General features: G+C 35.8%; 1 protein-coding gene across 1 annotated transcript; it reads right to left on the bottom strand.

Moving 5' to 3' along the window:
* Positions 1 to 989: 989 nt before the first annotated feature.
* On the bottom strand, positions 990 to 21,526 carry LOC135688149 (integrator complex subunit 11). The gene is made up of 25 exons (XM_065204875.2): positions 21,360 to 21,526; positions 20,172 to 20,183; positions 18,337 to 18,422; positions 18,006 to 18,079; positions 17,466 to 17,577; positions 16,956 to 17,015; positions 16,465 to 16,521; positions 15,585 to 15,683; positions 14,167 to 14,201; positions 13,481 to 13,561; positions 13,028 to 13,085; positions 9,634 to 9,698; positions 9,297 to 9,351; positions 8,986 to 9,081; positions 8,450 to 8,572; positions 7,886 to 7,975; positions 6,824 to 6,861; positions 5,735 to 5,777; positions 5,060 to 5,141; positions 3,575 to 3,691; positions 2,918 to 2,997; positions 2,517 to 2,659; positions 2,188 to 2,257; positions 1,729 to 1,788; positions 990 to 1,376 (listed from the first exon to the last, which is right to left on the bottom strand). Exons 1-25 carry the CDS (start codon positions 21,385 to 21,387, stop codon positions 1,314 to 1,316), a joined length of 1,827 nt encoding a protein of 608 aa, XP_065060947.1. The 5' UTR covers positions 21,388 to 21,526; the 3' UTR covers positions 990 to 1,313.
* Positions 21,527 to 25,442: the final 3,916 nt, after the last annotated feature.

The following is a 25,442-nucleotide window of genomic DNA, read 5'->3' as shown; positions in this document are numbered from 1 at the left end:
AAGGCCGGTCGAACAAGGCAAAGAACAGCAATTGAATGTGCTTTTATCAAAAGACAATAAATGCTCTAGCATATTGCGAAATGAATACAGAAATCCAACTAGTGAACTTCATATTGACAACAGCCTTGATGCCCCTCATATGAAAGGCTCATCGGGGCGAGTGGTAGCTGCTTTAAAGGGAGATACTATTCCCTGCAATTCTGCAAACACAGTTACTCAAGCCCTGATCATACGCAAACCTATGGCTACTGCAATGGACAAACATCGTGGACGACAATTCCAACAATACACAGTTTTGCCATCAATTGGAGAGAATTTTGCAAACACCTTGGAAATGATGAAGAAACACGAAAAAGATGCATTACAGAGACGAACACAAATAAGTCAAATTCAAGCTCAAGCAAAAATACGCAGCATTCGTAGAGTAAATAACACATCTGGATCCTACATGGCCACTAAAACAAACTTACAGTCGAAAGGACTGTCTCCTATTATTGACAAGCCAAGCAAAAGGCTTCAAGCTCCATCATCATTTTTTGCTGTGACAGAACCTCTCAAAGATACAAGATTCGTACGTTTGATACAAACTTTATCAAAGAGCTTTTACTAGTGAATTACATTCCTTTCTTGCGCTTTTGTTGGTCGTAATATACATTATCTGGAAAATAGAGTAACCTGATTATAATATATTCTTGAAGACCTAGTTGCAAAATAAAATGGCTGAAATTGAGGCCAACTTCATGCCAAAACTTTTCATAAATTAAAGTGAGAAGGTAATTCAGTGGCTGTTTATTTGGAATTTTTTCTTCAAAAGCTCTTTGGGAAAAAATAACTTTTGGAATTGTTCGAGATTGTATTCAATACCCTCTATGGATATAATCATCAAAATTCTAATATTTCATCTAATAGAGGTATATTATAGGTATTCTTACAATTGCCTAATGTATTCTTAAACACCAAGAACTCCAAAGTATTGATGCAGCAATCGATTTCCATTGAAAGTGTTACGGTAACAATATGCTTACTATCTGTCATCTCGAATATATGCTCTCTGAAAAGATATATACTTCAAAGATGTAAGAGAATGGCAGTCGATTGATGTGTGAAAATGCGTCAAAAAACTGTCTAAAACATCTTCAATTGAGTCAGCATTGCACCACTCTCAAACGGAGTCAGCAATAAAGCTCTCATATGGATTGTATTCTGCAGATATTTTTAGGCGCAAGCATTTCATTGCATCAACTCGAATTTTACGGGTTGCCGATGGAGCAAACCTCTTCCGCAAGTTCATATGCCCAAGATCTTTTTGCAGTTCATCCAAATTCTTGAGCCTGAGATCTGAGAAAATTCAGTACTTTGCTCCCAAGATCTTCATCCTGAAGAAAATACCACAATTAAGTTTCATTGCAAATAAAACTAAGTAGGTTTTAGGGATAATGTAAAAAGTTTAACTTCAACTGTCAGCTATAAAATCACGCAGTTGCTTTAATGAAAACACCATTGTTGAGATGTTTCAAGAATTTAAAGAACTCTTTCGTACAAGCAAAAGTAACAAAATCGTGGCGATAGATTAGCAAATTGAAGTTGGAGAAACTCCGTGAAATTGTCGGATTTAATTAATAAAGTACCGACCGTTTAAACAGTGCATTTAGTGTTATTTTCTTATGATTATGTTAAAGCGGTCATGCAAATTTAATTTTGTATATGAACAGAAATTGAAAAAGCTACCTGAAACTGCCATGATACAAGTATACTGCTTCTGTCTTTGGAGCTCTTCGATAACAGGAACTAGGTAAAATTTTATTGGTCAGATGAAATTAGAAAACGAGCAAGCACAAAAAACAGCCAATTTTCCTATGTATTTGTAAAAATTCCAAAAATTCATTTTTCTAAGCAGCTTCATTCTATGTGCGACAATACTCGTCAGATTTACTGGGTTTTCTTGAGGTTTTTAGATTTAATTTTGCAGTTAACCCATCCGCAAAACACGTAAATGCACCTTCAACACTGTTTTGTACGTCTATTTTAAAACATTTATGAATGCTGAAATTTATTAGCTGTAAGAAATTAGTTACAAGAGCCGCGAAAAAGCTGCTAACAGCGGCAAGCATCGGCAGACAAAAGTGTCAGAAAACTCTTTGAATCCACGATAAAACGGAGTCTAGATTCGATATAAAATAGACTTACCTTGATAAGAACTGAGTCTAAAGCCAGGGAATGTGATCCTAGCTTGTCAATACTGCATTCATTGAAATTCCTAATTAAAAAACCAATCAATTCGTGAGAAAGCAGGTTAGAAAGGAAATAGGGTAATGTTGATACCTAAAGCCGAGAGAACCCATCTTTAGAGACAAGCGTAAAAGTAAATTTTATGGGCAGCTAAAATATCTACAATTACTCTATGGTTCATGAATGGCATAACAGCCTGGTAACTCTAAAAGAATCCTTAAACCCGCAAGGATGTAAAAGCAACATGGACGTAAGAATCAATAACATATTGAGTGGGCTGAACTTACTCTTCCAAGTCTTTTCTCATTTTGCTGAAAAAAGCTTCAGGATTTTCGCAAGAATCTAACGAAACTGTTGACGTAAACCTCAGCTGATGCTCTTTTAAAGCAAATTCTTTCATTACTTTCTCTGTCTCAACCAATTGCAAGCTCTGTAACAGAGAAAAGGAATCAATTATGTCGGGAAGAAACCAGTAGCTTAAAAACTTGCCAAGGCAAACATATTCTAAGTGCTGATTTTAGTGAACTGAAAGCTTAATGCACTCACCAAATGAAAGAGTGAAATAGTTGATCCAATTCTCAGAACTCTAACTTCAAAAATCATACAAAGTTACAAAAAGTCCAACTGGGTGACTGCCTTTGGCGCGTCAAAGATTTTACTTCAATAAACAAAAATGTTCAAATGTTACCCCTTCTCTCATAACGAGAATGCCACTAAGGTCTGCTTCCGTATTCCTCTTTACCAAGTTTTTCCTCTTCGACTGGTGCTCTGAAAAAATCGTCAAATCATGCTTCGTGAATTAGAATTTTCATCGACAACCCCTTAACAGACTTAGCTAAGAAATGCCAAACACCAATAGGGCAAATTGGTTTGCACACAAAAAATGCGCAATGCCAACCCATTAAGGCAAGATAGTGGTTGTGGGGAGTGTCAACCGTGGGGCTTCCCGAGAGATAAACGACCGTGGAGCATAGGGACCGTGAGTCTTGCAAGTAAAATAATCGCTATCGTTTAAAGGCGATCGAAAGATAATAAAGAGGCCCGCCAAAACCTTCTGTCAACACCAATGGGCAAATCAGTGAGCATGATAACACTCACACGCTTGTCACTGGCTGATATTGATTGGCAGATGACTTCAGCCATTTAAGTATCTATCGATTGCCTTTGAACTTGTTTGATTCTTTATCGTTAAACAGAGGAAAATAAAAAAACTCTGCGTTTTAAAGAATAACATTACACAAGAAGAGATCTACATTCCTTAAATGCAATCAAACCCAACATTAAAATGAACAATAATAGCACCGATGTAAATGGCATCAAAAGAAGTCCGACATTTTAAGGTAACCTTCTGAATCCGCCATCTTTCTCTTTGCAAGCAATGATTTTGAAACTTCGATGTTTATCTTCGTTTCCACAGGAATGGAAGCTGTTTCGCCGTTTGCGGGCATGTAGCATTCAATGTCTAAAATGAAAGAGTAATGCCTTTTTAAATTCCCGAAAGAGAATTCATTGAGTGCAGGGTTTGAACATAGAAATGCCGATTAATCAGTAGGAGCGAGCCCTTTCTTGGGTCAGACCATTGACAAAAGCCAATATAAGAAGGGCTGCTTGGATGTTAAAGCCTGGTTTTCATATATCGTAACCTGTCGGCGATGATCCCCGATGCACAGCATCCCTGATGGTCGGGGACGATTCCCGATGCTATAAACAATATTGAAGCGCCAAAACTATAATTTTGATGCAAGTTTAGGAATATGGCTGCTGATAAAGGCCAATAGTCAAATTTTGATACTATCATCGATCTATGATCAACACATTGACGTTTATGAGCAACACATTGATAATTTCGGGATATATTTGCAAATGAAAATTCATTACAACAAAGTAAGAAACTTTCCCCGCGCACCCGTCAGAAAAATATTGCTCCAGAAGAAGTCATTGTTACAATGAAGATAAAAAAGGAAAGGCAAATTCCAGTATAAATTTTCTTGGCAAAATTTCTGTTTAGTGGATTATGTAATGATCATGACATAGCTTAAGATTCACCTTGATTCACCTTAAAAAAATGATGAAACTCAAACTTAAGACTAGGAATCAAACTAGGAATTATAGCCCCCTTAATGTTCCCTGTACTATCAAAAGCATTCCAGTTTTTCCGCGAAACAGTTACCCTCCCTTCAGTTCAAATGAATTCACTTTTGACATTTTGACAGAACATTCCTGATCTATTGTTCTCTTTGCTATTGTTCATCGAGAAGTGTCGGGAAAGTCAAATTATTTTGACTTTTGCGATGATCGGGGATGATCGCCGATGGTTCCCGATGACCCGGTTTTTATATGTCATAAACCATTGCAGACTGTCATAGACCATCGGGAAGCTGCGTCGGGGATCATCGCCGACGAATTACGATATATGAAAACCAGGCTTAAAGAAACGATATTGCCCTTGAAAAAAAACGTAAAACACCATTATCCCACATTAATTTTCAAACAATTATATTGAAATAATTAACAATGAAAACAAATTTGCATTTAATGGCTTTCCATCATTCTAAATTCTAAATTTATCATGATTTAGGCATTGTAAGCGTATTCCGCTCCACTATAAATCTCTCTTTTGATGGAAGAAGGATACTCATTCGTGACAGCGCATTGTTAACATAAGAAGAGAGAACAGTTGAAATAGATTTGGAATGCTGCGTGCGTACTCTTCCAATATGTTTTATACATCTTTCAGAATATAAATGAATTTTTTTACCATTTGCCAAAGTAGCATTATCTAAAGGAGATGTAATTTACTTTTAAAAGGCTGAATAGAAACGAAACCTACTGAACTCTTGTTGGATTTTTTGTTTTAGGAACTCCATCTTGCTTGCTTCACCGTGAACTAACATTACATTAGCAGGCTCGCACTGCAATAAACCATAGTAAATATTGAGGCAGGATAAGCAGTTGCAATAATTTGCAGGAAAGGAAGAGGTTCTGCTTAAAATTGCTTTTGAATTAACGAAAGATACATTAAAGTTAGCAGCGAAATTTGGAAAAATCGCAGATGTGTTTTTCACATTAAATCCATGAAATATTAAATATAATGTTTTCTCATAATTTTAACGCTTAATAACATATCGGTCTCTGAAGACGAACGAGCAAGTTGGTAGCATGGATGCAAAAGAAAGGCAAACAGAACAAGCAATTATCAAATCCTCTTTTAAACACTCTGCTGAAATCTAAAGCATGAAAATTTAGTTAATGCTTTCATGAATATCTGAGGTGATAGCCCAGAATAGTTTTTATCAACACGGTTCAGCTACACTTTACTTTGATTGCAAACTACTTCTTTCAAAGTAAATACAAAATGGGATGATGTAAAGCCACAGGAGTGGCAACAGAAAAGCCATGTCACATCACCCTTGTCGCAACAAAAACCAATTCAAAAAACCAGACAGAGGATTGGGGCTAACAACGGCTCTCTTCTGGCATTTCTGACCACAATTGAGCAACATACCTGTCTTATGAGTTGCATTATGCCAGATGCGTCTGCGTGGGCGCTAAAATTAAATGAAAAATTGTAGGATCAGTTTTGCTTGTGGCTCTAAGGCAAATAAAAAAATTGGGAAGATTGTATTTCGGTTGGTACACATGAATGTTTAAAACAGCTCTCCATCTCAAGTTCTGGCTACATTATAAACACAAATCTGTATACGCTAGCATACCTGCCTAGTTACAACCCTGATAAAAAGACAATGTGTGAATCCATGATGTACTTAATGCAGGAATGGGGGAGAAGGGCCAACGTGCCTAAGATGAGAAGCTGATCAATGGTGGGCTTTATGAAAATCTAGTTATCAAGAGCTACCAACCAACATAATGTATTATTGGGAATCGCAATATGGCAGAAAGAGAGTAGAAAGAGATTGGCCTGTGTAGAAATCAGAAAAAGATGCAGGGAAAGACAACAATATAGATCTGAATACAAATATGTAGGCAGAAGCAACCTTTATACGAAGAACATCTCTACGGTTCTAATATAGACGTCAAACTAACACCCAAATTCGTACAGCAGTGTGAAAAGTCATCACAATAGAATACCTTAAGCAGTTTCTTAGCTTGAAATACCCCTTTTATGCCTGCGTGAACATATTTGTATCACCCCTCAAGGGAAATATTGTTCAAATCTCAAAATTCGAAATATTCCAAAAAGAAACATCAGGGGCGAGAAAAACAGGCTTACTAGAAGGGTAAAACTAGAATAGATGGTGAAAAATAATGAAGATTTTGATAACCGCTGATCTAGAAGTGTGTAAGAAAAAATCAATCCGAATAATATTTTCTTGGTTTCAAACCAAAAGGGATGTCCTGCTCGTGAAAAAATGAAAAGTAATGTTGCGTAAAGCTCTTCGCAAGACCTAGTTAATTAGGGCAAAACCCAAAAGAGTGATGGATGAAATATCAAGTAGACCAAGTCACCCCATCAACGAAGAAAAATCAGAAATTTGTGCCTTCCTTTTATAATCTATACAACAAGGCATGATGACATAATTTCATAGGTATTTGAACAACAGCATGCATGAACCACATGACGTAAACATCTCACCTAAAGGAAAGATGCTGCACAGACAATTTAACGTCAATCTAAAAAAGAAGAAAAGATGACCAATGGTATGACAATATCTCGATGCATGGTGTAGGGATAAAATATAAAATGCAGACAAGAAAGCAAAATAAAAAAGATGCATCCAGACAAGGATTAACGAATGTGTACAAACAAGAGAGGTCTGCAAAATGATAGAAAACGAATGTAGCAGTAAAAGATGTAATAAAAACAGGAACTGGTGAATCGATATCGAAAATGATGAAAACTAGATGACGTTTTAAATAATACTTAAAACCATAATCAATGTGAAGTTGTTATGAATTTCATAATAAGCCAAAGTAAGGTCAATTTTTTGTTTATCACAAATGAAGACATTGGTGACCTTAAGTAGAAAAGAAAACTGGCTTTTCTCTGCAGGTCCAATTAGCTAGCGAGAAAGTGGTTTAAAGAAAATAGAAACAGAAAGCTAAAATAGTAGGACGCTTAATAATAAATTCTTTCACACAACCGTTCAGATAACTTAAAAAATGGACAGGAGTTCGTCATGAGGAAATTATGTGTAATAGTAAACGCTGGATATCATTTAGATTTTTAATTTGAAGCCCCTTGGCTAGAAAAACGATCTGAAAATCGGATTCATAAAAAAACAACTTGGTCTACAGAAAAGATTTGTACCAGGATATCTTATATGAAAACGTTATACATTATGTGAAATAAAACTTTGCTTCAAACATCGCCACGTCGTGGAAAGTTTTAAAAGGAAGCCATCGAACCCATTTCCTGACGATTTTCACTTAAAAAGTTAAACATAAAAGTGAGGTTTTTATACGAGGATGAACGACATTCTCCCGAAAAAATATCAGATTTGAAAGAAGTCAGAATACTTTAAGGATATATCGAGGCTCAAAACGAAAATTTCCTAAGAACATCAAGGCTGGAAAAACTCTATAGTATTCATATAAAAAAGTAGCCATCGATTAGGCAAGACATAGCATGCATCTAAGATATAATTTAGATTTTCCTCTCTTTTGTAGAGATACAAGATGAAGTAGAGAAACCTACAGTGGTTTTTTTATCCAGTTCGATCTTTCTCTGTCCCGAGAGAATTTTATGACCAACAGTACCAGCAACGCAATAACCTGGCATGATCACCTGATGAGGAAATAAACTATCAGAAACTCGTGATAACAATGATTATGACGAGTAATTGGTGAACAATTTTTTCTTTGCATTGCATGCTTTTTCGGTTAAAATTGTAAACTATTTTTGTGTATAACCAGACAGGATGCAAGAAGATACTTAAATAGGCAAAGATATAGCCAAAACTTACACAGATGCAAACATTGGTACAGATGCCTTAAATGGGCATGAAACAAAACTAAATTTAAATGTACAAGTTAAGTTATAAAATCATGTTATTGCTTTTGTAAAGAAAAAAAGCATAAAATGGTCTTTTATGGCTGAAATACAAGACTCCTGCGTGAGCAATCTTTCTACTGGCGACTTCAAAATTGCTGCGATAGATATTTGATGTCTATTCTATCTACTTAAAACTTAAGATTATAGGAGACTAAACATTGCAGAGATAGAATGCGATGAACAATGAGGTGATTAATGCACACTTACAGTGTTGTTCTCATCGGGAGCCCATTTCTTAAAAACTTGCAACGAAAGTCCAGCATGTAACATTCCAGGGGTCGCAAAAACAACCATCGGCCCAGGGTTTTCTATGTACGACCGATCAAATGGCTGCAAAATGAACAAATCAAGAATGAGAAAAGCAGAAGAAACAAAGGACAGAAATCAAAGAAATAGAATCAGAAGGACAATATTACAACGCTATGATGGTGATATGTGATCAAAAGGAGAGGATAAATGAGAAACTAATAGAAGCAGTAGAAGAAAATTGTGCTCTCATCTCCCTTAAAAGTAAAATAAAAATGAAATATCAAACAATCAGCTTTCAACGTAAAAAGAAAAATCAAGGTATTAAATAAAAAAGCTAGAAATAAACCGTTCGAAATGAAACAATGAATTGATAGAAATGAAGCTCCTGATATTTTTCCTGTCGTGATAAAACAAAGAGTTACAAATTTCTAAGAAGCAGTGAGTACAAATAAGGGCTTGAAACGGGATTGAAAAAATATTACTGCTCTGCATACCTTGATGTGCTTGAATTCAAACATGTTTCTTTGAACAAAAGTACTTCTGATCTTTTGATTGGTCCACGTAATGAAAAGCTTGTAGTAGTGGTTAGCCTGGTCGATTCCGAAACAAAATACATTTTAGATTTTGAGAGAGGAGGGAAAACAAAACGAGGCATGTTTGTCAGGATCACTTGAGGAAAATGCAGTTTTGCGAGTATAACTCGTGAGGGGATTCCCTAAAAATATCCTGGTGTGTATATGTGTTGAGAGAATTTCGTTCACGACAATTTGAATAACCACAAGTATGGCATAAATGAACAAATTACCTTTTCTGTAAGTCCAGTTGAGAAGTAAATAGGAGCCTTCAGATTCATGCGGTCCCTGGTTGTTTCAGGAGATCAACAAGCTTTAATTTCATATATATACACGATGGCGTTTAAAATTGTCATTAGAAGATCAAAGATGTTGTGGCAATTGTGATAATATAATTGTGACAATTGTGATTGGTTTTGATTGTAACAACAAAGGCAAGGATTATCAAAATGTTCACGATGTGCTAAAACAGACAACATAGCTCCAACATGGTTTAGGTACTATCCATTAGAAGCAGACCAAGCATTCTGCATATACAAAAAGATTTGGCTATAAGAAATTTTAACGTACCAAAAGGTTTCAAGAAGGATGCAAAGCTCTTGTGCTCTCCCAAGAGCAAACACTGGAATTAGCACCTTTTAAAAGGAAAAGTAGCTATCACTTGTGAACGGGGAAAGAAAAGACATTTTAAACAGATTGGTTTTACCAGATACTGTTACTGACTGTAAAATGAGCCCATTAACACATTCGAGCTACTCATAACAAATAAATAAGCTGAACAGAGAACAGAGCACTTCACCAGTGGTACATTCAACCAGCTTATTAATGCAACAGAAAACGAGAGGTGCAAAACGACGTTAGGGAATTTACTTAAATCATATTTTAAAAAAGCAAGCAGAAATCTGAGCAGCATAATTACTTTATTTGAATACAGAACAGAAGAGTGGAAACATGTCATACTAAAGTACTTTTTTTCCGACACTCATCAGAGTATAAACTTCGGAAAATGTCCAAAGGTAAGCAGAAAATGCATTTCAAGTGTGGATCGAAAGTAACGTGGGAGGAAGAATAGCACATTGGAATTGGCTCTTTTTTAACAATAGCAGCCGCTATTCTCTTACCTAGTTAAAGACCGGCTGTCTACACATTGTTTTGATGTAAACAGATTCAAAAACACCTAAATGAAAAGACGACCTTGCCTGCCCGACGATATTCAAATTGTCGTTACAATACGTTTTGGCGAACAATTACTTTATATATGATGTTATGAAGCAACAATGTGCTTATCTAGCCGCTAAAAATATCAAATGGTGGCTACCAATGCATGCATTTCAAATCATGCTCAAAACAATTGTTTCTGGCAACATTAAGTACCTTCATATAAGATGCAGTTTTTTGGACATCTAACTTTAACTTAAGGATGGCAAACATGATAATAGACATCCCTGGCAAGGTTTTTGATTTTCATGCACTACACATAGGGAGCTTTAGTTAGTATGTATGCTCACTGACCAAGTTGGAATGAAGCTACAGTATACTCTCGTTAAGTGGGACCTCGGATAAGTAGGACGCCCGCTATGTAGTACAGATTTTTCCGGTCCTTTGAACTTGCTTACTCTTCTCAAGCATAAAAACTTTGCTTAATTGGTACCCCTGAAAAGTAGGACGCCCACTAAGTAGTACCCTTTTTCCTGGTTCCTTGAAGCAAAAACTCTTTTAAGTGGGACATTCTATGCAATGACTTCATATTTTTCATCGAGACGGAAGACATTGCAAATATTCGTCGAGGTCTTTTCACGTGTGTGGTCAAGGCGTCTCAGCTGGGCCAAAAAAGGAAGTGTGCATCGACCCCGATAACGGAAAAGTATAACATGCTTAAACACATTGACAAAGGCAAAAGTCTTTCATCTGTTGCTCGTAAACATGGAATACCAAAACAGGCCGTTTCAAATTGGATAAAAAATAAGTAACAAATCTATGAAGCTGTTGATTCGAATTTGTCAACAAAAAAGAAGCATCGATTTAGAGCATCGATCTAGAGCATCGATCTAGAGCATCGATTTAGAGCATCCACGTACGAACACCTCGATGAAGCTTATTGAGGTAGATTTCCACTTCACGGTATGGACGGAAAGCGGACAACGGTAAACGGTTCGGAAGGTTTCCGCCCATCAATTTCCACTTGGCTTCCATTCCATTTCCATTTCGTAAAATGAAACATACCCGAGGAAGGGGGAAGAAGACATGTTTATGCTTGACAACTTTATGATGCTTTTTCTTTTGAAAGAAGATTGAAAAGTTAAAAGAGAAGGAAATACGAGAAAGGCATATGGGTGAAACACGTTTCAAGAAAAAAGGGAAAAAGGGAAGTCCCACCCAGGGAACTTTGAAATTACAAGTGGTGCTATGAAAAATACAAGAGGGGGTTTCTCGAAAAACTTCTCAAAAATGATAGCAGAAAGTAGAAAAGGGTTCATTATTAGCATTTGCAAGGTGGGCTCTACAACTCTGCCTGCTTCCACCGATGATAGGTTATACTATTTCAAGTATTTCAGCATGACTGTGACTCAGTTCGAAGCACAGCTTGTTGCTGAAGTTATGACGCAATGCCTTGACCATGATTGGTTGAGAGGTCAAACGGTACGAATTCCGTAAAAAGTTGCCTTGATTTCAACTTTTAAAAAAAGAAAACGGTACGGTAAGCGTACCGTTCTTGAAGGTCAAAATATCTTCTGCGCATACTTCTACCGTATACCGTTTTCCGTTTTCCGTCCATACCGTGAAGAGGAAATCCACCTTTACCAATAGCTAGTAAAGCCATGTCGTTATCGTGGCCAAAAGAAGAGCTGGATGGACGCAACATTTTAATTGAAGAATGGGTCGGGAGCTTGACGAAAAAAAGGAGAAGGATAATCGGAACATCGCCGTCATCATTGACAACTGTACAGCTCATCCAGAAATCGGGGGTTAAAAGCATTTGATCTTTTTCCTTCCTCTTAACAACACCTCCACCCTTCAGCCGATGGACCAAGGAGTGATCCGTTCCTTAAAAGGAAAGTACAGAGTGAAAGTGATCCAAATAATAACTGCAGTCGATAACAAAAAGGAGCTCCCTCAAATTTCTCTGTTGGATGCAATGAAGATGCTGATGTCATCTTGGTTACAGCGAAAACCGTTCAAAACTGTTTCAAGAAAGCAGGCTTTACCGAGATTGATGACAACACGTAAGCATCCGACGATCCATTCCATGCAATGAAAGATAGTCTCCGTCAACTGAGTAGAATGGATGAAAATGTCAAAGATTTGTCTGCTGAAGATGTCGCCTCTTTCGATGACACACTTTCTGTAACTCAAGCTTTGTTGTCTGATGAACAAATCTTGTAGGATATTCTTAGAAAGGATGTCGAGGAAATTCGAGAAGAGGAAGACGATGATCAAGATGCAGCTCATGCTTAAGAGAAACCAACTACATCTCAATTACTCGATGCCATTGATACCTTGATGAACCAACTACTCCATGATGATCGATACTACTGAACTGAAAGCGCTTACGATCAAGGTTTCTAGAATTGTGGAAACTGAAGCAATTGCAAACAGTAAGCGAACAAAAGTGACTTGACTTTTTCTCTGCTCGATGAAAGATTTAAAGTCGTATGTTGTTAAAGGAAATATAGAAAAGTTTTAAACACAATTATCACCGTTTCTTGTTTATGATTTAATGAGACCCTGTAAGTTTTTAAAAAAAATTTCGATAACGGGAACAAATTTAGCCTTTTGAAGAAAATCCTACTTAAGAGGAGATTCGGATAAGTAGGACGCCCGCTAAGCAAGTACACTTTTGCTCGGTCCATGTGTCCCACTTAACGAGAGTATACTGTAACTTGAAAACGTCATCTGGATGACTTCTTAAAAATAGAAGCATTGATGAGATGTTTTTTTCTTAAGAAATTCTAAGATTAACTACCTTTCCTCCCTTTTCTACAGTTTCATGAACTTTTTTCAAAAAATCCATTTCACGACACCTGTGAAAAAATGTGCATGATCATAGTGCGCAAATAGCAGGGAGAGGAATTGGTCCCTAGCGCGTATTTTCTTCTGCTTGGCTAAGTATCCAAGATCGAGCTTCAAGCGAAGCATACAGAGAAAAAGGAAACTATTTACATCAATAGAAGCAAGTAAATCAATTGAATAGAAGCAAAAAAATCATAAGTAATACAATATAACTGGCTTTTCTAAAGAATAAACAAAATCGAATTTTATTTGACAAGAATCATCAATAAAACCGTTTAGGACATGTAAATCAATAAAGAGTATTATTAGAATGAAATCTGACGTGCTGACACTAACAGCTAAAACAATACGAAGACTGCTATTCATAATTTTCGTTTATTCACTTAAGCTACAACAAAAGCTCTACCTTTTCGAATCTCTGATGGTAGTTGCGTATGTTGATTCAGTTATCAGCAAATCCGGTCTACACTTATCAATCCAGGCAGCCCTAAATAGAAAGCATTGTGTTATTTCTATATTTCATCCAATTGGCCAAACGTTCATATGACTATGGCATATGAATCTACTTTAAGAACTCTCCTTTAACAGAAATCTGGTCCATTACCTCATAATATCCCTATAAACCTTTTTCATACTCCGGACGGTGTATTCCCTATTTAACGCTTGGGACAATAATAGAATTTTAATTAGAAAGGTGATTTAACGCATAGTTGAAAGTAACAACGATGGTTTCAAACATGGAACCTAAGGTGACTTTTGTACTACCTAACTTGCAATCGTGAACCTTTTTCAAATCTTTGAAATTTCGAAAAATTTGGTATACTTTTTAAAAAGCTCGGAAGTAACAAATTTATGTTGGAAGAGCTTACCAACAGAGAGATACAGACAAAACATGATAAAAGGATGAATAAATCGCTCTGTGTTTAAAGTCGTAGCCATTGGGAAGTATTTACATGTTCAGTTCCGTTTAAAAACATTCTCTATTTACTTTACCCGCTACAAAAAAGCAAAACACTGAAAAAATGAAACATAAATGTATCAAGTAAAATGTAAAAAAAAGTTTGAGATCTTTTGAGCCGATGTAAAACTAACCCCAGATGCCTGTCAGGCGTCATGTTGTAGTCTCCCTGCAAAAAAGATAGAGTTGTGAATGTTAGAAGCCTTTGAGTGAAAAGGCATTTTAATAAACTCTAAGAGTACGAGGGCAGAAGCAGAGTTTTTTCTCTTATGCAGTGGCGTTTCTACGAAGGGGGAGGGGGATTTTCTTTGCCCCTTGTTTGGCCCCTCCCTAGTTTTTTTCAAAATTCTTTATTGAAAATTCAATGTTTTTCTCGAAAGCTGTTCAATCGTTTTTGACTTTGTTTGAGTTGTTTTCTTTATTTTGCTCACGCGATCTTTTATTACATTTATTTAACAAGCTAGGGGCCCTGATTAGTGTTTTAGTTTGTAACCGAGGTGAAAATTAATGAAATTTTGGCTCCTTCCTTTAGGTACCAAGAAAAAATCTTTCTTGAAAATCGTTAAAATTCTATATGGGTTATATATTGTCACGAAGATACACCTTCTTGGGGTGGCGTGCTCAGGGCAAGCCCAAACCAAGATTCTCCGCATCCCATCGAAAACCCTTTTCGCTCTGGAACCAAGCGCAGAGAAATACCAATACCATCCAAGTATACCTTGATAATCTACTATTGCTTATCGAAATTTTATTATTTGAAATTTTGTTTATCAGAATGATCTCATGGAGGTCGGATATATAACATAACAACTATGGGAAAATTTTAACAATCAACCTCACAAAGCTATTAGCCATATTTTTAGAAGTACATTTCTTTTGTTGAAATTCTAAGGTTCATGATGCATTATTGTTGAATAGATAAAACTCAGTGGAGTAACGGCCCAAAGTCACCTTCAGTTTAATAGCAAAGGGTCCCGCAAATAGCAACAATTTTTCTTTGTTATTTTTCCTAGGGAACACAGCTGCTCCTTACACCACTAATAAAACTATTTGGCATAATGATAACTGCCTTCTTAGAGCTGTACCAAGGACATGCTTATCTAGGGGGTGCTAAAAATCGGTGCCTTGTAGCTAATTTTGAGCCACCATGCCACTGTTACATTCTACTAGTTCGCAAAGTAATGGCTAGCGTTGGCCCCTATAACTGAAAGTTTAGCCCCCGAATAGCCCCCCCCCCCCAAGATTTTCAAAGCTAGATTCACCACTGCTCTTATGAAGTATCATATAAGATCCAACGCCAATATGGAAAATGGCAATCTAAGGGCAATGGCAAATGATGAGCAAGAAAGACGTTATTAACAATCAATCGTGAATAATTGTTTGATGATTCGCTAGAAAATAGTTGATTATTGCAAGCAAAGTATTTACTGAGCATCTTGTGTGCCATTAGCAAATTAGAAAACAGTTTGCATTCGGTTCAATTAAGTGTATGAAAATAACTATGCTTGGCAAACTAAAAAACAATGAGATGTACAAAAGACAAGCAACAAACCGTATAAACGAATGACTGTTGTCCCACTTTAACTTGGAACATCGATGCACCCAAGACATGGCCAGCGTAGTATGCCTTTATTTCCAAATCGTCATCTACCTAAACCAATAACAATATATATATATATGAAACTCGAATAAATATTGTCAAGAAATCTTTCTGTGCTGAAAGCAGCTTTCAAAGATCGACGAAAACATTTTGCAATCAAACAATTTTCGCCAGGTCTTCTCAACTTTTAGGAAAAGTGATAAGATTTTTTTTACAAAGGGCTTCGCATTTAAATAGGCGCTTTAAGCTTGTTTTTATTCAATATCAAATCAATTGAAAATCAGATATAATACAAAAGCTCATCTTATGAAGTCTACCTTCACTTTTACTAAAAAATCTTGGCCTTAAAATATGTCCCATTCAGATGAGTACAACAATATCTGGAGAAACACTAGCTGACAATTGCAAGTAGGTGCAAGAGTAAAACTTTACAAGTGAAACAAATATTTTCAAAATAACAGCTTTTTTCACCATGGCATGAAATCAAGACAGCACATAGGATAAACTTATATGGAACTCTATAAGAAAGGTATAATAATTGAGAAAGACGAAATAGGATTTTAGAGAAATTTCTTTTGTTTCTTTGGTATGAGTTTATCTATTGTATACAAGCAAATTTGACATAAATAATATGGATAAACTTAACAAATGGGTATACAAATTATCACTATTGCCACACTGACAAAATCTTTATGAATAAAGTTTAAAAAATGTCTAAATATTTAAAAAGCTTATCTTAAATGATACAAAATTGAACAAATAGAAAGTAGAAGGTAATTTGTGATTAAAAAACTCTCCATGAAACAGAGATTGAAGATAATGCAGGATATACCTGGACAGTCTGATGGAGATTGACAGCAATGACCTTCTTCATACAATCTTTGATCATCTTTAAAAAGTAATCAATATATCAGTTCCATATATATTGTAACTTTGGTCTTTCAATCACATACTGCTGCAGTTTGATTGGCCTTTTAATCATCTACTGATGACCTCTATCAAAATGAACTTTAAGAAAAAGTTCATTGAAGGAAGAAGTTTTTCCCTTCTGAGGTGTTTTGTTACCCAATTCAGTCTTTATAGTCAACAAAAAGTTCATAAATCTGTAAGCACTCTATTACAGATCAAAATGAGGTTTTAAATAAAACTATTCATCACTCTGCTAGGCACAAAGGTTGGTGATCAGCTCAGTTGGGGATCAGAAGATTTTATCATTTTAGGGTTTTTATAAAATTTCAAACTTGAACTTGGCCTTTGCAATGATTTTACTGTGGAAGAATAACTCCTAAACCACATCTCACAACAAACTTTAGTTAAACTTACCTGTGAGGTGAAAAAGTTTGTTTCTCCTTTTCGTTCAACACTTATCTTTCTAAAATCTTCCTACAAGGAAATATTCATTTTTCACATAAACATAAGCACATAAAAGTAAATTGTTAATAATAAATGTTTAATAAAAAAATTAAAGACTTGCTAGGAAGCAAGAAGAACTATCATATTTCTCTGTACAAAAATGTGAAAAAGAAGAAAGTTGATGAAGAAAAGGTTGAAGCCCTTGCAGAGCAGGTGGAGTTATCATCTAAATAACATCTGGGTAAATAACAAGTTCTAAACAGCATCATAAAGCAATTTTTTTTAAATCTTCTACTACAACTAGAAGTGTCTCATTGGAGTTTCTCACCCTGTCTTATGCGCTCTTAAGAGAAAGTTAGAAAGAAGATGTTCCTGGAAAAAATTCTTCATTTTGTTCCCCCTTACCTGAAGAACATGAAGAACAACAACTTGTTTTACCCATCAAAAAAGCCACTAGTCACAGAGAGCAAAACAACTTACCAACAGAATGGGACAAATGGCCTTGGTTGGGTGTGTCATGTAGATTGGTCCATCATATTTACACATTTCACTGAAGTAAGGAAGTGCACCACAATGGTCCAGATGAAAGTGACTGAAACAGATCAGGTTTTTAGTTTTAAAAGGATTCACCTCCTTTTTTATCAATGTTTTCGGCACTTTTTAAAAGCTAAACTGCCTAAAAGGAAATCAATCATTTACTTTTGCTTTCCATTACTGTTTTACACTTTAAATAGAAAACCAACTCTATTTACAAAAGCACTATCTAGAAAATAGCCAACATAATGTTAAAGCCTAAACTGTAGATAAAATGTTCAGGTTTTAGTAACTGATCTTCACAGCGTGATACTCATAATAAGTTTTTATACATACAGTTCATGAAAACGTTTTGTACCATCTTATTTTCTTAATCTATTATATAATGCAAGAAAGGAAAATTTCCTATATACTTTAAATAAACAACAAAGATTATAGCAACAAAAGTGATGAGAAAAAGTAGGTCAAATCCACTATTTGGCCTACCTGATAATAACAGCATCAATAAACTGTGTGTAAGGCCCAGTTTTTGCAATGTATGTGAAATCCGGAAACTTTCTCTAGAGTTCAGAAAGAAAAAGATACTTGATAGTACTTTGAGAAAATGAAAAATACATATGATAGTCTAGTGAGCAAATGCTCTGTAGTGCAACTATTATTCATACAAAAGAATGACCCAGAGATAAAGGGTAAGTGAAAGAGAACTAATTTATACATATACTGCCAAATTTGTAGCGGAAATATGAATTGCAAAATTCCTTACTGAATATCATGTAAGCAGTAAATTTCTAGTAAACGAACTTATGGGGCTACTCACGCTATCATTGAATCCCATGTGCATCCCACAGTCAAGCATAATGTTTTTACCTCCAATTGTGACAAGTATGCAACTCCTTCCAACATCTTTTGCAAAATCATAACAAGCAAAACAGCTTAAGAATTTATCAAAGTAGGATGCAAAAGATAATATGTCAATAACTGGAATGTAAGAATGCCTTCTGCCAATTGAAGCAGATTTTGGTGTAGAGTGAAATTCCTGACTGACCTAATATTTTCCTCTGGAAGTAGTGTTATGTATTTTGATTGTTATTGATTTAACTTGTTGTTAAAAAAATTAAATTGCGAAGACAAGTAACCAGAACCAAAAGTATTGTAATATTTTTAGGAGGAAATTATTGTGAAATTGCTGCAAATTAAGATTTTCATTTGCAGTCATGGTTGAATTAATTGATAATTACTCCTCCTGCATGAATGAAAAATCATTGATGTGCTTGTACACTTACGTTCAAAAAGTATTGGGACACACTTCGAAACTTCGAAGACAGTTTATGCAACAAATTCGGAAAGACTTTTTTAAAACCTTTCTCATTAAAAAAGTGCGGCAGCTATTTCCATGAAATTTTCACACGACGTTGTTGATATCTTGAAGCCTTTTATGTATGGCAAAAAATTAAAAAAACGTCGACCATAAAATTTCTATAGGTCTCAAGACGAAAACATGGAAGCTCTGAAAATTCAGGAACTGAGTTAAGAGAAGCGCTTACAAATTGCTTTCTACTAAAATAAAGCAAATGGATTTCGTTAAATTGCATCAATTGTCGGCTGCTCAATGAGTGCAGTTTTTCTGATGTGTGAAAAGTTTTTCCGTACAAGATCAGAAAAAAATTTACCAACGGGTGGCAGGCCGAAGAAGTTTACGACGCCGTGGGACGAAAGGTCTTTACTGAGGGAACTGCGAAGTGATAGGTTTGAATCCTTACTAGAAATTATGTTGTCGTGTAAAAAGAAGCTAAATACTGGAACATAAGCAAAAATATGGCCATAAAAATCATGAAAAAATACCAATTTTCCAGCTTTATAGGAAGAAAATGCTCTCTCATAACAAAAATTAAACATCGCCGACGAATACAATGGCTTCTCCTTGAATGTTACGAAATTTTAAAAGTAGCTTGAATAAATGCAATAATTTAATAAAATCGTAGCATTTTCGTCGATGAAGTAAACTTTTTTTGAAGCTAAAAAGTTTGATTTTATAATTTCTTTTATGAGTTTTTTTGGTTATACAAACGTGAAATTAAAAAGTTGTATTTGTTTGGACAGCTCTAAAATTTTTGGAAGGTCATGCGACTTTGCCATTGTTAGGCCATACAACCCTTCTGCATATTTTGTTGTTAAAATCAGGAAAATCGCAAGAATCCTGTGTTTTCGTGGTTATGCTTCATAAGTTGAAGCATTTCCTTAACTTTTTATTCCATTTTGGGGAAACGTAGGCCTAGATTATTTGTAGAAAGACTGCCCAAATCTGAAAAAGTTTCCGTTGCAAAACCGAATCCAACGCAACGCCATAATTCGTTTATCGAATTCGTCCCAATACTTTTTGAACGTAAGTGTATGTTCAAGTGATTATGTTTGTTCTTTGATCTCATTTAGTAAGAGTTGGCTGAAAAGTAGGGGCTTAATAGGGTCTTTTTCAAGGAGAAACATGTGCAATATGTGTTAATACACAGGTAATACCTGTACAGTTTTGAAAAAACCATGAAAAAAGAAAGAAGTCTTAACTATGTGATAATGTTAAATGTTAAATTAACTATGCCAAAACATCTTGCAAAGAGAAAAATAGATGGTTAAGGTTCAAAAATTGAGAGAATATACCTTGGCCAGCACCTAAAAGAGAAATAAACTCAAACTCAAACCAAAGAAGTTGATATTTTTCTGATATGGCTAATATGAAATGAATCATTTAAAGTTTAACAAATCTTAAGATAATGTTAGTATGATGTAGACCAGTAAGTGGCAAGCTGGAGCCAGCTGATCATTCTAACCCCTTAAATATTAAACAGCAACATTGTCTAAGGAACTAAGGGGGGTATCCTATTCAAGTACAATGTTAAAATAGACCGTGTCTACATGTTCTTTTGCAAATTATGAAAATTTTTAAATTTCTTAACAAAGTTTTCATTCATATTAAAGGCCGCTTTGTGCCCCTGCAGAAATGGCTATTAAATGTCTGTTAAATGAGGAGCAAATTTTTGACAGTTTAGGCACAAAGGTCTAGAAATAATAATAAATATATTTTCATACTTTTATTGGGAATGCCTCTGGCTGAACCCACAGAGTGTTAAGTTAATGTGATTACCGGCACTGCCAATTGCAGCCAAGTGGCCATGATGCCCATGAAGCTTGCTCAGTGGCAAAAATTGTGGAGGGTATCAGGGGAGGGGGGGGGGGGTGCAATCAGAGTTCTTGTCAGAAAATTTGGGCCTCCATCAGATAATTGATAAAAATTTAACTTGCCAAAAGATATCATCAAAAATTGTGGGCTTGAGCCCACCTCCCATGCCCTCCATAATTTCTGCCACTGTGCATGCATCACGGGCAGTGTGTGTTGGCCACTTGGCTGCAATTGGCAGTGCCAGTAATCACATTAGCTTGACACTCTGTGGGCTCAGCCAGAGGATTAACATAAGTGCAGTAATGACAACGTAGTAAAACAATGATTAAAATCAGAGCAGACTACACGGCAAAACAATTAGCAACATGAAGAAGTTGGTTTGGCTTTACGAACTGCCGCTTGATAATTTTGAGACACCTATAACCATTTCCACTCAAAATTACCTAGCTGATTATGAGTACGACATACATAATGAAATAAAACAAGCAACTTTCTCGTCATGTTCACTGTATGACAGAATCATTAAATTTTGATGCAAAAAAGACTTATAATTGATTCTCAACTACAAAAATAAATACAAGTCTGATTGAGAATGACGCGAACACAATGATATCGTTTTCTATCACCAGATAATAAGACTATAATTAAAATGACTGATGATGATTCACCTAGTGGAACAGCTTGTATCTCTGCCATCTTCGATTATCGTTTTTTTTCGAATTTTGCAAATCACGTAAAAAGTATACTTTTTGAAAACACTGAGCGCGACATCATTTCGTCTTTACAAGCCTTTCGGAAAAACTAAGGTTTACCGCCATTGCAGACCAGCCTCAGAATCGGGAAGAGGCTCGAGACCAAATTTATACGGAATTTTGTTTTTTTGCCGGCCGGTCTTTTTCATCGGACAGCAGACCGAGGCAGGTAGATCAGTGACTTTCCCCGATATCTCACGCTGACTCACCAAATAACGTATCAAAAAATATTTTTGAGATATTGTAGAAAATATTTGAAAGCCTGATGAAGCTTGAAAGGTTATCCAATAACTCTGGAATGAAGCTCACCCTCAAATCCCTTTTTAGCAGTAATAAGTTAATGACAATATACTGAAAAACACTTGTGGAAAATACTTTATTCCAATACAGTAATATTGATTTTTATGTTGGACAGTCTACCAGCTTTAAAACCTTTATGAGACTTGCTAAAACTTTATCAAAAAGATTAATTCAGGTGTTGAAGTACCAAGTTGATCATAAATGGCCTTGTATTTGGTGGAAAGTGGCATATTTTAAGCCATTTTATTATGTCCACTCTTTTACAGTTGTTGAGGCACTTGAGTGAACCTGTTTTTCGCGGGAATTTTGGTATTTTCATTTAATGAGAGGATGAAATGCTGTTTTACGCCCTTTACAAAATCGCAATCGGTTGGAAAATATGGACTTTAGGATTTGTGATACATTTAATGGATGAATTTTGCTGCAACATATCACGAAGCGGGTGCTGCGATTAGGCCCATTGTGGCTCGAAAAATTTCCGATCAAAACATTTAGCAGATTCCCCAACAAAAGTGATAGACCAGACGGAAAATGAGGTAGGGGTAAACTGGAGCCGATTTTTATTAGGTAATGTTTTTCCGATGTAGAATTATGTGCTGAATAAGAAAATCTTTGGTAAACTTACAGTACCCGCTTCGTTTACCGTATATGGACATTTTTCGAACCGGGGGTATGGTAATCAATTATTTCGCAAAAACATATCTTTTAAAGGTCGGTCTCGGTGTTAAACTTAATTTTATGCCATTTTAAACATTGATGTGATCCAACTTTGTGTATACTACCAGGTAGCAGCAAGTTATAGGAATCGGGGGGAGGTTGAGATTGTGAAGACGGGGGAAGACATGATTTTTAATATCTACCATTTTATTGTGAAACACTAGTTACTCAATATTGCATGTTCAATATATAAGGCTATTTAGCATACACGGCAGCAGGACAGACCGACGGTGATAGAATAAAAGATTGTTATGTTGAAACTTGATCTAATGCATCTAATGCTGTCTCGAACTGATCAAGCACGAAGGAATTTCAGTTCAAGGACAGAGTAAGTACCCTTGCAGAACTGCAATTGACCAACGAGGGAAGCAGACAATAAATCGAGACGCAAAAGTAACCGGTGGTATCAAGTACTTTGCATCTGATTCAAACTCCATACTCAAATGGACCTTAAATCGTGCTGCGCAAGCAAGAAATACAGAGGCTCTTTATGATTTAGCAGAAATCAAGAGAACTGATCGTCCATCTGAAATCATCAAGTCTGGAGAATCCTTCGTAAAGATTCACAACGTTATAACCCAAGAATATCTAAACCCATTCGACCCAGGCATTGATGCCAATCAGCTTTATAACCTAAGCTCTGGCTGGAATGCCTCTTGAAAGAGAAATAACAGAATCCATCCTCACGAAACGGAAGAGAGGGGAAAAGTTATATGAGGAATTTGTAAATGAACGCATATAATCAACAGAAACAAAGATCCATGATGCAATCAAGCGGCAAAAGTTGGCACTTTTCAAAAATACCAGAAAGAAAATTGTGCTCAAAGTTGAAAACAAGCAGCAAATGATTGAAGCCAATAGGAATGTTTTAGGAAAGCTCCTAGCCCTCTCGGCAAAGAGTAACAAAGCAATCGATTTTCAGGAGACATTGAAATTTCCCTCGCATTCTTTACCGTTGTGCCTAGCATTTCCAGTTGGTTTCTGAAGGACAACAGCAAAGAGTCAATACATGGTAGTTATCTTTTCTTCTTGCAGCGATTCTACTGATCCCGAAGATGTTGATTTCTCTGAAAGAGCCACTTTAACCTATCTTGTGGACCTCATGGCTTTGGTACGTACAATGCCTAGTTCCTTTCGATACCTACCACAACCTGGCAATGAGCCTTTTTGATATGCTCCCAGTTGGTTACAATCGTATTTGCCCTTCATTTGCCTTTAATTCTACACATAATTCTGCTATCAACACCCCCTGCAAAGAATTATTCAGCCTCACATCACACTGATCAACTTGCAAAAATAGAGAAGTGGGACAAAGACAATCTTGTAAAGTTTAATCAAACTAAAACCATGCAGGTTGTCATTTCACGCAAACACAACCCCAACTTTCCTCCCGTCTCCATGAATGATTCTGATTTAGACATTGCTCCATGTTTCTTACAACCTGGTCTTTCTGTACCTTCCTAAATCAAACTGGAAATCTCACATTTCCTCTATTGCTAAACATTCTTCTAAAAAACTTGGGGTTCTCTCTAGAGAACGTTGATTCTTCTCGTGATACCAACTTTTAAGAATTTATAAGTTCCAAATCCGCCCTTCCCTAGAGTACTGCTCTTATATTTTGGGTTGTGCTCCTAAATCTTCCTTGCGCCTCTTTGACAAGATCCAATCCAAAGCCACTCGTCTCAGGGGCGTAACTAGCGGGGGGTGTAACTCCCCCCCAATACTTCATGAATTTGTCGGTAAATCTTCAGTTTGTCTATAAATTCCTTAGTTTGTCGGTAAAATCATCTATCAGTAGGTGAAATAGTACCTAAATTCTTCTCCATCTATGTCTTTGTCAGTAAAGTTTTATATTGATGACCCTCCAACCCCCTAGTCTGAAAGGTCAAGCGACGCCACTGATTCACCTAGTTAATAACTGCAACCTAACCAAGTCTTTTGCGCCTCTCTCCCATCGGCACTGTGCTGCTGATCTCACTATTTTCTGAAGATTTTACCACGGCCATTGCTCTTCACAAGATCAGAAGTAGTGTATAGCAGGGAGCCGCCTGTGGTAGGTTAAACCTAAAGCTCCTGCACAGCGCCGCGTGGAGGTTGAGATTGCTCCGCAGCGGCTAAGCGAAAAATTTTAAGATATAAAATTAATTGATTATTTAAAATTATTTTTCTTAATGCTCGTTAATTACCTTTTGTCGCCTTTTTTTGTGAATTAAGAAAAAACATCAAGTTAAATGAACATGAAGCGTATGACACCAATGAATAGTATGATACCCACCATGCCCTGAACTGGATGTAAATTTAATTATATTCTTGAACAAATTTGTACAATTTTCGAATTAGTAACATCAAAATTTCAACATATAAGCTTACTTAAATGTTTTTAAAAAATGATTTTACGACAAAGTTTTCTAAAATGTATAAATAGTTATACCTATCTTTTATTTTAGTTCCATTTTGGAATAATCACTGTATATTTTTTTATCATTCCTAACGAAAACATTGATGTATTTCTTCAATATTTACACAGTTTTGCTGTTTTTTGTTTTTATTTTACATTTTTTGTTTTGATGAAGCAATATCTATAAAAAGATTTGATGTTGAAGTTTCTAATTCGGAAGAAGCAAATAAGTTGGCTACTGCTATGAGAAAAATGCTGGCTTACGATCGATTTTTGCACATAGAGTTTCAAATGTCCAGTTTTTTCTTGGCAATAAAGTAATTTCAGTTTATTCAGATGATGTCAAGTTTTTCAAAAAGAAAATTGTTGTGAGCGTCCTCAAATATCTTGGGTTCGAGAAGCTGTTGGTGATACTTTGTTCGAGAAAGTTTTGAATATTCATTTTCACAGTTCAAATGAAAGAATATTCAAATAAAAATCATGTCAAGTTTATTAAATATGAAGTAAAAACTCATATTGATATTTAGTTAAAATGATGTTATTTGAAATTCTGTATGAGTACTATGCAGATTTGAAGAAGAAAA

The sequence above is a fragment of the Rhopilema esculentum genome, chromosome 19 (genome assembly GCF_057945365.1).
Source record: "Rhopilema esculentum isolate cy_ngs chromosome 19, ASM5794536v1, whole genome shotgun sequence".
NCBI classification, from domain to species: Eukaryota; Metazoa; Cnidaria; class Scyphozoa; order Rhizostomeae; family Rhizostomatidae; genus Rhopilema; species Rhopilema esculentum.
Note: the sequence above shows the minus strand (reverse complement) of the source record. Positions and strands in the feature narration are given on the sequence as shown.